The sequence below is a fragment of the Schistocerca cancellata genome, chromosome 6 (genome assembly GCF_023864275.1).
Source record: "Schistocerca cancellata isolate TAMUIC-IGC-003103 chromosome 6, iqSchCanc2.1, whole genome shotgun sequence".
In the NCBI taxonomy this organism is placed as follows: domain Eukaryota; kingdom Metazoa; phylum Arthropoda; class Insecta; order Orthoptera; family Acrididae; genus Schistocerca; species Schistocerca cancellata.
Genome location: NC_064631.1, coordinates 631400814 through 631413673, shown reverse-complemented (window position 1 = coordinate 631413673; position 12860 = coordinate 631400814). Strand labels below are relative to the sequence as shown.

The 12860-nt window shown below is 44.7% G+C and overlaps 1 protein-coding gene across 1 annotated transcript in view; it reads left to right on the top strand.

Moving 5' to 3' along the window:
- LOC126088459 (zwei Ig domain protein zig-8-like) overlaps positions 1-12860 on the top strand; it is a 203599-nt gene that overhangs the window by 124340 nt on the left and 66399 nt on the right. Inside the window, exon 5 of the mRNA XM_049906601.1 lies at positions 4883-5173. Coding sequence (XP_049762558.1) covers positions 4883-5173 — 291 coding nt within the window. The remainder of the gene's footprint in view (positions 1-4882; positions 5174-12860) is intronic.

The following is a 12860-nucleotide window of genomic DNA, read 5'->3' as shown; positions in this document are numbered from 1 at the left end:
CATGGAGCACTACTTTAGTAGAGTGCAGAGTAAGCTGAGGATGTGGATCTGCTGGGGGGCTTGCTCGAGATACGTCCCCGCAGCCGTGTTGATTCGTGTCTCCTCGCTGGCTTAGGGCTTGAAGCGCCTGCCTACTAAGCAAGAGATCCTGGGTTCGAATCCATGTCGACCACACAACTTCATGTCTCCCTTTTTATTTCTGTTAACATTCCGTACACAGCTGATGTTTGTAAATAATTGAAATTTCATTCTTCGTGGTTGTTATGATCCACCATGGTGTTTGTTCTTTCAGCCATACACATACTAGAAAGAAGAGTTGAGTCTCTTCGTTTACTAAGATTTTCACAGTTTTATGACAACACTGTAATCTCATTCCTATTATATCTTAACTCTTAATACTATCACCTTTGTTTCGCTTACCCTTAACCTCCATTCTCTGTCGAGAAGAGTCTTCATTTTATCCTTTCTCATTTGTTCTAGGAATAGTATTATCGTCATATTTTTTCTCACTGATATCCATCATTCCGAACTTTAATTCTACTTCTGAACATCCTTTTTATTTACTTCTTTATTTCTGAGACACAAAGATTGTACAGTAAATACTTCATCTTTGCAAGCATCCTTTGTAATTCAAACATTTTCCTTCTAGCCGTCCATTCTTGTTACTCCTTTTTCTTGCACTTGTTATACAGTGTGTTGAAGGAGGAATGGCTCAGTATTCAGGAATATGACAGGAACGATCGTTCAGAACAAAATGGTCTAGTAAACACGAGTATATTAAGAACTATGGGCAATTGATTGGTGGAAGTGATGTGTTTCACAGTGGCAAACACGAGAAAGTGCTATTAGCTCTTAATGTATGCACTTTGGAGTCTATGTTAACTAGACACATTTTTTCTTGTATTGGTCCATGCTCCCATCTCGCAAAACGTGGAAAGCGAAGAACGTGCAGTAGAAGCGCTTTGTTTCACAGTATCAAAGATGAAGAAGTGCTCACAGATCTTAAGGTACGCGTTCTGGATTCCATATATTACTAGCAATTCTTGCTCCGACTAAACGTTACAGTCATCACTCAATACTGACTAATCCTCCTGGGACACCCTATATGGTATCGTATATCCCTATAGCGACTGACTAATTTTATTAGAAATAAAAACTAATGGTACCGTCGCACAAAACTGCAAGACTCCCCCCCACCTGCCCCCATTGAGAAGCCACCCACTTCCTTCTACACTGCACGGCTCGCCCATCGGTGGCTGTAGTCCTCCCTTGGGAATGGGTGTGTGTAATTGTACTTTGCATAAGTTAGTTACATAGTGCGTAAGTTTAGGGACTGATGACCTAGCAGTTTGATTCCGTAAGACCTTAACACAAGTTTCCATTTTTTCCTTATACAGTGCCCTAACTTAGCCTCTCCTTATTCGTTCAACACCTGCAACGAACCACACCCCATCTACACCTCCAAATGCAAAGCCGAACACCCTTCCACCAAAACTGAGCTTACTGTCCCAGTTCGCCCTGCTGACCAGCCCATCCACCCCAACAATTCAATCCGCCCTCCCCCTATGGTGGAAGACATAAACCAGTTCCTGACCATCGTCCAGAAAACATCCAGCCATTCCAATGCCCATACACTCTCCATCAGATTTCTCTTGCTGCATGCTCCATTTTCCATTTGAATACTTACGCTGCCTACTCCCACAACGAGACCCACTTTACCTTCACCCACCTAGACACTGTCGTTTAAGCCCCTCTCTCCTCCCCTGTTGCTTTCCTCCCCTCCCACCTTCTTGTGCATCAACATTTTTGTCTCCTCTACCTAAACAGTCGGTCTCTCCCTGCCAACAAATGCCTCTTCATGCATATCTCTCCCAGCACTAGGTCAACAACTTCATCCTTAATGAAACCTTCCTCCATCCTCACCATGTTATCCAAACGTTTCCCTATCTCCTTCACCACACCAACAATCATCTACGCCTAGCTTTAGGTGGGGTCCCTATTAGTCACCTCTAGCATCTCCCTGTCTGGCCAAAACCGCTGCTCCATGACCCAATTGAACACCTTCTCCTCAGACTCTATTTCCCTTCCTCATCATCACCTATGCCACTATATGTTGCACAGCTCCTTTACCCTACGACTTCATTTCCCATGTTGACCATACCTTCTCCAACTACGTCATTGCTGCTGACCTCAACATCCACAGCGGGACCCTGCCATCCTTTGGTGATGGAATCAGTTCCCTTTCATCCTCCACGGTGACCTTGTTCTTCTCTCACAACACACGTATCCTGAAAGTAACTCCACCACTGATGTTATCCTTGCTTCCCCCAACCTCCTTGGTCGTATCGCTGCAAATGTCATTGGTCTCATTGGTAGTGACAAAATCCCCATTCTTTTCACCATCTCCTCTGCCTGAGTTTCCCCACGAGCCCGACCCCCCCCCCCCTTGCTGCACCTCTGAAGTGCATCCACGACTACCACTGTGCCAACTGGGATACCTACTGGGAACCCATTGCCTCATAGGTCGTAAACAACTGCCTTACCTTTCAGCATCCAATTGACATCGGTCTTTTACTTCCTATAACAAATCATCACTGATGCTGTGGAGGTCCTTGTTCGTACCAAACTCATCTGCCCTCACCACTCTACTCTTCCTCCACAGGGTGTCCTTCTTCTTTGTGAATCCAGCAGGTCTACCACTCCTTCCTCCACACCTGTCACTAGAATACACTCCTACACCACCTGCTATTACAGCGACATTCCCATCACCAGTCCTGACATCACACTCGTCCTCCACTCCAAATGATAATGATAATGTCATATACTGCCACCTCAAGCAATCCCTCCTATCCTTCTTGGCTGCCCTTTTTACCCTGTACAGCATCCTACTCTCCACTGGCTTTTACCCTGACATGTGGAAGACTTCTTGTGTCCTGCTGTTCCCTAAACCCAACAAACCCCCCTCTGACATCCCTTCATATCATCCCATTTGCCTCACCTCCTTGTTCAGTGGGGTCTTCCACTCCATCCTCTCCCACCAGATTCATCACCACCTTAATGAGCACTACCTACTTCCCCTCACCCTGTGTGGCTTGCATCCTTCCAAATCTTCAACCTTACCTATCTCCTTTCCATCCAATTTTACACCCATCGCTCCACCATCTTTGTTTCCCTCAATCTGAGAATGCCTACGACCATGTCTAGCATCCCAGGCCCCTCTTCAAACTCCAGACCTATGCTCTCCCCATCAATTTTGTCCATCTCGTTGCTTCCTTCCTCTCCAATCGTCTCTCTTATGGCACTATCCACAATTCTACCGTATTTGCTATCGCACCATCAGTGTGCCCCAAGGCTCCATCCTTTCCCCTCTCCTCTATGTCTAGCATACTACAAATATGCTCACACCTCCCATCCCTTTTCATCTCCTCCAGTTTGCTGATGGCATCGCCTTCCTGTGGCTTCATATAACCTCCAAAGGTCCCAACATGCCCTCCAAATCTACCCTGACCAGTTCACCACTTGGTGCAACCAGTGGTTCCTTCGTACCAACCCTTCAAAGACCCATGCAATCGTCATAGCCTGCACCAACGGCTCCTTCCAACTCCAAGATTTCTACCAAACCATTTGTGGTCATCCTATCCGCTTCACTCCTAACCTAACATAACTTTGCCTCACGGTTGACTGTCACTTCACCTCAACTCCCCATATCCTCATGATCCAACACAAAACCAACAATAGAATCCACCTCTTGATACTCCTGTCAGACATTTTTTTACCATTCTCACACCTATAAATCCATGATCCACCACATCCTTTGTTTATCCAGCGTCACTTAGATATTCACCCCTCCCTGATTCTATAAAGCTCCCCAAATCCTAGAACGCCATGATCTCAGCCACATCTTCCATATCCACCTGCTGCCCTCCCCCCCCTCACAAGGATCCTCAATGAATGACCTTATCCCCATTCCGCATCATTTCCTTTTCCTTAAAAACATCCACACCCTGTTCGTCACCCACAGACTCCATCTGCCCCCTACCCCCCTGACCCACTTCCTCTCTACTCCAATACAACCTCCAGCACCTACCACTGCCGTATGATGAGCTTCGCCCTGACATCTACCCCTCCTACCGACTCTAACCCCAGCACCCTCCCACTCCTCAGAGTTCCGTCTCCCACTCCCCTGCCTTCCCCTGAGTCGGTTTCCTCCCTCCTACAACCCCTCCCTCTCCTGTGCCCCTTTCTGTGTCTCTGTGACCCCTCCCGCCTCATCTTTCTCTTTGTCTCCTGCTCTTCCTGTCTCCTGCCTCTTGGCGCACCCCCTGCCCCCTTTTTCTTCTTCCTCCCACCCCCCAGGCCTCCCACATCTTCCTCCTCTCTTTTTCCCTCCCCTACGGCCTGCCACCCCTCGGCAGGTCCCTACCAGAAGATTTAATTGATCAAATTTGTCCCATCGTTTACAATAGTTTTTAAGTGTTTCTCGCTATGCGCTATGTGTGTTTTCATACTGTGGCCGAATTTTACTAGTATTTGAGTCTAGTTTCTTTTAAGTGCCCCACATATTGCCAGCTGTGATCTCTTAACTTCATGTCGACGTTTTAACTGTCCTCCATTGAATGCCTCGTTTTGGTATATATTTTAACTCCTATTATCCAAATATACTGTGTTTTTTATGTCCCCCATTTTCTCATTATTTATGTATGAGTTCCCCTTTCCTGGAAAGACTGATTTACAATTTCGTAGTCGATCCTGCTCTGACAGTATGGTCTTTTTATTCTCTATGCAGCATAATTATTATGTACAAACATGAGAAACTACTATGATCACTTGTTGAAGGTTTGGATTGAGACCAAGCACCACTCTGTCCCTTCTACTTTTGCAGAGGCGAGAGCGGAGATCGCGGGGCCGTCGGAGAAGTACCTGAAGCTGGGCAGCGCGCTGCGATTGGTGTGCACGGTCCGGCAGAGCACGGAGCCGCCCGTCTACGTCTTCTGGTACCACAACAACCGCATGGTCAACTACGACGCCGACCGCGGCATCAACGTCACCACCGACCGACCAGCCAAGTCGAGCACGCTGCTGGTGCCCAGCGCCGCGCGCGAGCACTCCGGGAACTACTCGTGCGTGCCCAACGACGCGCAGCCGGCCAGCACCTACGTCCACATACTCAACGGTGAGCCCCGCCACGTTTGGCAACGCTACACTTTCCTTCCATTTTCTCTGTAGGTGTCTAAACTACTCAGTGGTATCAGATTATTAATACTGTGTGTGATTCATTTTAGAAATTTCAAGTACTTTATGATATCTGAATGAAATCTGATTGGAATGTCGATCAAAACACCTTCAGCCGTCGAAATTTTACGACCGTTATTTTATGTGAGCAACCAGTTTCAGCGGTACATTATGCCATCTTCAAGCTCCCTGACCGACGTGTAGGAAGAATCCTACCTCTGGTCCAGTCAAAATATTGGCCCATATTCATCGGCGGGTATCCGTACGTTTTTAACTCGGTGATGCCTTAAATCATCACTTTTCATTCACGTCCGTCAGAGGGTCTGAAGATGGCGTAATGTAACATTGAAACTTGTTGCTGAAATAAAATAACTGGAAATTTAAATGCCTGACGGTATTTGCTTCAGAAAATTGATACTGAACAGTGGAGGTCCCGCAACCGTCTGTATAAAGATGGGCTCATAAAGAAATCAATTTAGGGGTCTTTGAAGCGATCCTCTTCGGGTCATTCAACTACTCGGTCCAGGAAATTGTTTATTCTACTGGTTGTCTAAGGACGTTATGTCAAAAACAATGAAAAGTTATTTTTATATCAAAATGTTAGAAATGTTATGATAAAAATATAGGTCTGAAAAACCTTCCTTATAGAAATTGTTAAGGCTTTCGTGGCCACTTGTTGACAAACTGCCTATTGGCTTCTGTCTCGGGTTCTTCGGCCGACGTTCATCTAATGATTTTTCGGACGTTTCGCCAGCACGAGTGGCTGGCATTGTCAAAGCTTCACCCTCCATTGCCGGTGGGCAGTTCACCGCTGGAAATGGAGGGTGAAGCTTTGACAATGCCAGCTACTCGTGCTGGCGAAACGTCAGAAAAATCATTAGATGAACGTCGGCCGAAGAACCCGAGACAGAAGCCAATAGGCAGTTTGTCTTAGTTATAGAGATATGAAGGCATTTATTATTCATACAGCAAAAACAATACATTTACCAATTATGTATAAAAATTGCTGGAAGTGAGCGCCTCATGTTTCCACTCATCCATTGGCCCTGCTTTCCATACTTGTTGCGGAAAACACCTCACATATTCCATATTTAATCACATCCATTTTGGTTACAGTTTCTGAGAGCGACGAGGTCGGGCACAGGAATAGAGTACGTCAAGGATTTTAAACTTCATGGAAGGAAGAAAACAATGTATTCAAATCTGACTATTTAAAAGCGCATGCACTGGATTCCCCTCGGTCGGTGCACCTGGTCTGAAACTGATTATTGAGATACTGGGGAACTATCTGTGTAGAGTAAGGTGGAGCAATGTCATGTATAACACTTTTTTGGTGAAGGGTGTCAAGTTAAACACCTTTCAGCCGTCAATTTTCAACCTTCTTTTATTTGGAAACCAGTTTAATCCTTTTACTACGCCATCTTCAGGCCCATGACTGACTTGTAGGAGGAATTTACCTCGCTTGTGATCAAAACATTGCCACAAATACTGCTATTGGTAAATATTTGCTAAAGTGATCACTTCAACTATCACCTGCCGACGCAGCATCATCTGTGAGGCACTGATAACATTCCTGAAATGGAATGGCCTTCACTGAGTCATGTACTAAATGCAATAGAGCACCTTTGGAATGAGTCAGAACGTCGAACTCGCCCTAGATCCCAGTTCTCAACATCACTACCATCCTTGGTTTTCGCTCTTGAGGAAGAATGGCTTGCCATTCCTGCACAGACAGTCAAATGCATCACTGAAATGTGTCCCCAGTGGTGAAACAAAGACGAAGGTGAACAAACTCCGTACTAATTTCCACTGGTGTATGTCTGCGTACTTTTGTCTGGATAGCTTAACTAGCACAGCGATGTTAATTGGAGACACGTGCAAAGGATGAGGTAGTTTGGTGGCACATGACGACGAACAGGTGAATGAAATTATAATGTGATCACACGACGTCTTACCGCCAGTCTTGATACGGGTGATGGGCCCTATAGAATTGTCAAGAGTGTTATCTTAGCACCTCTGTCGAGAGGGAAACTTTAGAGGTTAGATTCTATCTAGAGGAGTGATGGAGTCTAAATCTAGTGGTGATTCATCCAGCCAGTCATACAGATCACTAGACAATTGTCCTCTTCCTTGTCTTAGTGTCTGAAGTAGCTTATCGACATAGTTACTGTAGCCACCAGGTGTGTGGTAAGACTGTCCACAGTTTCCTTTTGCGGCAGTGCACACGCTCCTGACCCCATGTACACAGTTTTGGCTTGTATTCTTGCTTCAGTCAGAATTCCTATATGTCACAAAATGGAATGCTCGCCATCTGTGCGGCAGCCGTGTGGTAACCATCGTGTGCAAACTGGCGAGGGTGAGCTATACACGATCTATAGGCAATACGTCAGTTTCGAAAGTGACGCCAATTTATTACGATAGACCTCTTTTCTCTATGCTATTGGTGTGCCACGAACAACAGCTGGAATTGGGCATTGTGCAGTGACCATCGTTTCAATTTTGTCCGTATTATATGCCAGGTGCTTTGATGGTTAACCACGCAGTGTGATTGGGACACAGAATGACATACAACTTGTATGGCTCTCGATAATAGATCATACAAGTTTGTTGGTAATTTTTGACCGATATTTAAGTAAGGCTGTTGTGTGGATCGGTCTGCATCTCCGATTGAGCAGGCACTGTCAAAGGTTGAAAATGAGACCACTGCATCTGCCTCCACCACGAACAGGTCATCAATACCCGATTAAGTTTGGTATTTTCTAGTTCGGTTGCAATTTATGCATTTGAAATGTAGGCCTATGTGTCACCTACGCGATTCAGAGGTTTTCTGAAATACAAACATATTTAAAATTTCGGCTTACATACAGCGTCTTTCTGTAATAGTGTGAAAAAATATAACAGGACATAGAGGATGCCCCACTGAACAATTTAAGATAGGGAACCTGGGAGGAGGCAATAGGAATATAAATACAATACTGTGTAGTTTTATATTTACGTTACTTATATTTAACTGCAGATATCCTCACTGACACATTGAACGTACCTTTTGCATTGTGTCTTAATAAATGTGCTGGAAATGACGGCCATCAACCTCAATGCAAGCATGTCATCGGCGAACAATATTATAACTCACCCTGATAAATATCCGTGGTGTGTTTCGAATCACGTCACAGGTAGCTGCAATTCTGGCTACTAATTCCATCTCCGTATCCAATGGGGTCTCATACACAAATGTTTTTAGATACCCCGATAATAAATAGTCAAGGGAGTTCAGGTCAGGTGACCTCACAGGCCGTTGAAAACGACCTCCACTTCCAATCTAGCGATTAGGTTATACAGAATTGAGGCGGTTGCGGACTTCCACATTGATGTGAGGTGGTAATCGGTCATCTTTTATTCACATAGTCTCACAAACACTCAAGGATACGTTCTCCAACATCTCAGGTAGAACTCTTTGCACAAACCTCAAGAGCAGGTGGCCATTCAGATGGCCTACTGTATCATGACTTCTTAGTAAACAGGCTCGTCCTCCTTCTTTCCTTGCAGGAAGTAAAGATCTACATATAAAAAATTGCACAGTATGTGTAAACTTGTACACATATTAGTTGTAAATAAGCTGGAAAACAGTAATGCTAGACAAAGAGTAGAGAACTACACTTCCATATCTCCTTATGCTTCATTCTCCGATACCAGGTTCCCTACTTCAAATTGTTCAGTGGGCGTTCTCTATGTCCTGTTGCATTTTTGCACGCTCTTAGAGAGAGGCCATGTTGATTTTCCTCTGAGTCACGGCAGCAGCAGGCGGCCGAGACACCAGCAGCAGCAAGGAAGCTACAATTTTCGTCACATATTATCAGTTCCTAACCAGGAGCGAATTATGCAAGTCCATCTGTGTGCTTTGGTAGTAGTTTAGTTTTTGAATTCCTGCATGTTACTCATTAGACATAGTTCTTGAGTTTTCGTCAGAGTCTACAGTAAATTTTCATAATGCGTCCCGATCGCCGTTTATTTGTCTGCGTAGCGTAATTTTCCGCAGTGTCTAGTATGGATAGTAATTGTGATTGCTGTGTGCGTATGCGACCTTAGTTGGTGACGCTTCGCCCTCAGCTCCAGGCGGATACACAGCTTGAGGCTGCAGTGGATGGGCAGCACTGTTGTGGACTGTCTGTGGGTATCCAAAGGACGTCCAACACGACCCACGAGTCCGCCGATCGGACCGCACAGTAGCCAGCTCGGTTACTGAAACATCCTGGCAGATTAAAACTGTGTGCCCGACAGAGACTCCAACTCGGGAGCTTTGCCTTTCACGGGCAAGTGCTCTACCAACTGAGCTATCTAAGTACGACTCACGCCCCGTCCTCAGAGATTTACTTCTGCCAGAGTCAAGTGCTCTACCAACAGCTACTCAAGCTCGACACACACCTAGTCCTCACAATTTTACTTCTGCCAGTATCTCCTCTCCTACCTTCCAAAAACCAGCGCACACTGCACTGCAGAGTGAAAATCTCATTCTGGAAACATCCTCCAGGCTGTGGCTAAGCCACGTCTCCGCAGTATCCTCATTCCAGAAGTTCTAGATCTGCTAGGTTCGCAGGAGAGCTTCTGTGAAGGTAGGGGATGAGATACTGGCAGAACGGGACGTGAGTCGTGCTTGGGTATCTCTGTTGGTGGGGCACTTGCCCGTGAGAGGTATAGATCACGAGTTCGAGTCTCGGTCCAGCACACAGTTTTAATTTGCCAGGGAGTGGTCCACCACGCTGCAGAGTGAATATCTCATTCAGCTCAGTTACTGTTTGCATTGAGGAATGACCCCTTACCCGTGTTCGAGTGAGAGGTCGCCTCGGGTCGTGCAGAGGGGGAAAAACTTCAGTGGGGAGGTGAGGGGGGCAATGCAAGGCCTCCTAGGTTAGTGTGACCAATAGAGTCCTGGTGATGTCTATGATTGACACTGTCCGGCAGCCGGATGCACTCGCTATTCGTGTTTCTGCCTAAGTCTCTCAGCCTGCAAGATCCGGACAATCAAAGAGGGTGTGATTATTGATAGTTGGCAGCTCTTACGTTAGGCGCCTTATGTGGCCTCTTAGGCACATGAATGCCAAGATGGGTAAGAAAGCCAATATGCATAGTGGGAGGAGTCATTCCAGACGTGGAACAGGTCCTCCCGTATGCCATGAACAGCACTGGGCGTAGGAAACTCTAGATGGTAGCTCACGTCGGTACCAACGATGTATGTCACTTCGGATCACAAGAGATTCTTTCTGGTTGCGAACGGCTATCAGTAATGATAAAAGCTGTCACATTTACATTCGAGATGAAAGCAGAGTCTACCATTTGCAGCATAGTCGACAGGACCGATTGCGGACCTCGGATACAGAGCCGAGTGGAGGGTCTGAATCAGAGGCTCGGACGATTCTGCGATAGTCTATGTTGTAGAATCCTCTACTTGCGTCATAGGGCAGTGGCGTTTAAGATACAGCTAAATATGTCTGGAGGTCATTACACGCAGGAGGCGGCTTCACGGACAGTAGGCGTGGACTGGCCGGATTTTATTTTGGATAGTCTTGAGAAACACATAAAGGGTTCCATCTCAAAGGGCGCAGGTCGAACACTGGCAGAACGTAGAACTAAGAACCATTGGTATAACAGTTGTAAATTGTCGTTACTGTGTTGGGAAATTACCAGAGCTCCAAGCGCTAATAGAAACCACTGATGCTCAAATTCTTAGAAGCACTAAAGCTGAAGGTAAGTTCAGCTGAAATTTTTGCGAAGAACCTAATTGTGTTCAAAAAAACACAGTTAGCGGTGGAGTGTTTCTTGATGTTTAAAGGACTTTGTCTTGTAAAGAAATTGAAGTAGACAGTTCCTGTTAGTTAGTATTGGTAGAGGTCATTCTTGGCAACCGGAATAGAGTAATAATTGGATACCTTTACCGACCTCCCAACTCAGATGGTAGAGCTGCTGAAAGATTCAAATAAAACTTAAGTCTAATTTCAAACACTTAACCGACTCATACAATTACAGATTGTTGTGGGTTCCATTTACCCTCAATATGTTGGCGAGAATAAATGTTTATATATGGAGGTAACCATAAAACATCATCCGAAATTGAGCTAACGGCCTTGTCTCAAAATTATTTCGAACAGTTATTTCTTGAGCGCACTCGAATAGTAAACGGTTGACAAAACACACTTGATCTCTTAGCAACAAACAATTATGAGCTAGTAACGAGCAACAAAACGGATACATGGATTAGTGAACACAGGAATATCGTAGCAAGACTGAATATTGTAACTCCCAAATCCTCCAAAAATAAATGAAAAATATACTTGTTCAGAAAGACAGACAAAAATTATCTTGACGCCTTTCTGAGAGACAATTTCTACTCCTCCCAAATCAACAATGTAAGTGTAGACAAAAAGTTGCTTGATTTCAGAGAACTAATATCAGCAGCAATTTAAATATTTATACCAAATAAATCAACTAACGACGGAGCTGAGCCTCCTGGTATACAAAACGAGTCAGAACACTGTTGCAGAAACAACGAAAAATCATGCCTATTGAAACGAACGCTAAATCCCCAAGAATGGCTATCTTAGTATACTAGCGGCAAGACACAGTGAATGCCTTCTCCGTGCGATATCAATATAAATACAATCGATGACAGTGCTGCTACAGCAGGGTTACTAAACAGTCTTTAGAAATTCCTGCACCAAGGAAGACGAAGTAAATATTTCATAATTCTAATCAGGAGGAATTGCCAACATTACTTAGAAGCAGATAACGTCGGAGTAGTGAAGTAACTTAATTCACTTAATAAGAACAAGTCTCTCTGTCCAGACAGTATATCAATTATGTTCCTTTCAGAGGATGCCAGTGCAGTACTTCCATACTTAACAATACACAACCGTTAGCTAGACGAAAGATCCGTATCCAAAGTTGCACAGGTCACATCAATACTCAAGATATGGAATCGATGTGCAGCAGGATTTTGGAACATATATATAGTGTTTGGACATTATGAATCACCTCGAAGAGAACAGCCCATTGAAACACGGTCAACAAGGATTTAGGAAACTTTGATCTTGTGAAACAGAACTAACTCTCTACTCCCAAATGTTGAGTACTGTTGACAAGGGATTTCAAATTTATTCCATATTTCTAGATATGAATATTTCTGACACTGTACCTCACAAGCGGCTTGTAATTAAATTGCGTGCTTATGGATTATCGTCACAGTTATGCACTGGATTCGTGATTTCCTGTCATGGAGGTCACAGTTCTAAGTAACTGACGGGAAATCATCAAGTACAACAGAAGTGGGCTCTGGCGTTCCCCAAGGTAGTGTTATACGCCCCCTATTGTTTCTTATCTATATAAACGATTTAGGAAACAACCTTAGCACCCGTCCGAGGCTGTTTGCAGATGATGCTGTCATTTATCCTATAGTAAACTCATCAGAAGACTAAAACAAATTGCAAAACGATTTAGAAAAGATATCTGTACGGCGCGGAAATTGGTAATTGACCCTCAGTAAAGAAACGTGTGAGGCCATACAGATGAGTCCTAAACGGAATAAGTTGAACTGGGGTTATACGATGAATTAGTAAAATCTGAAGGTCGTAAATTCA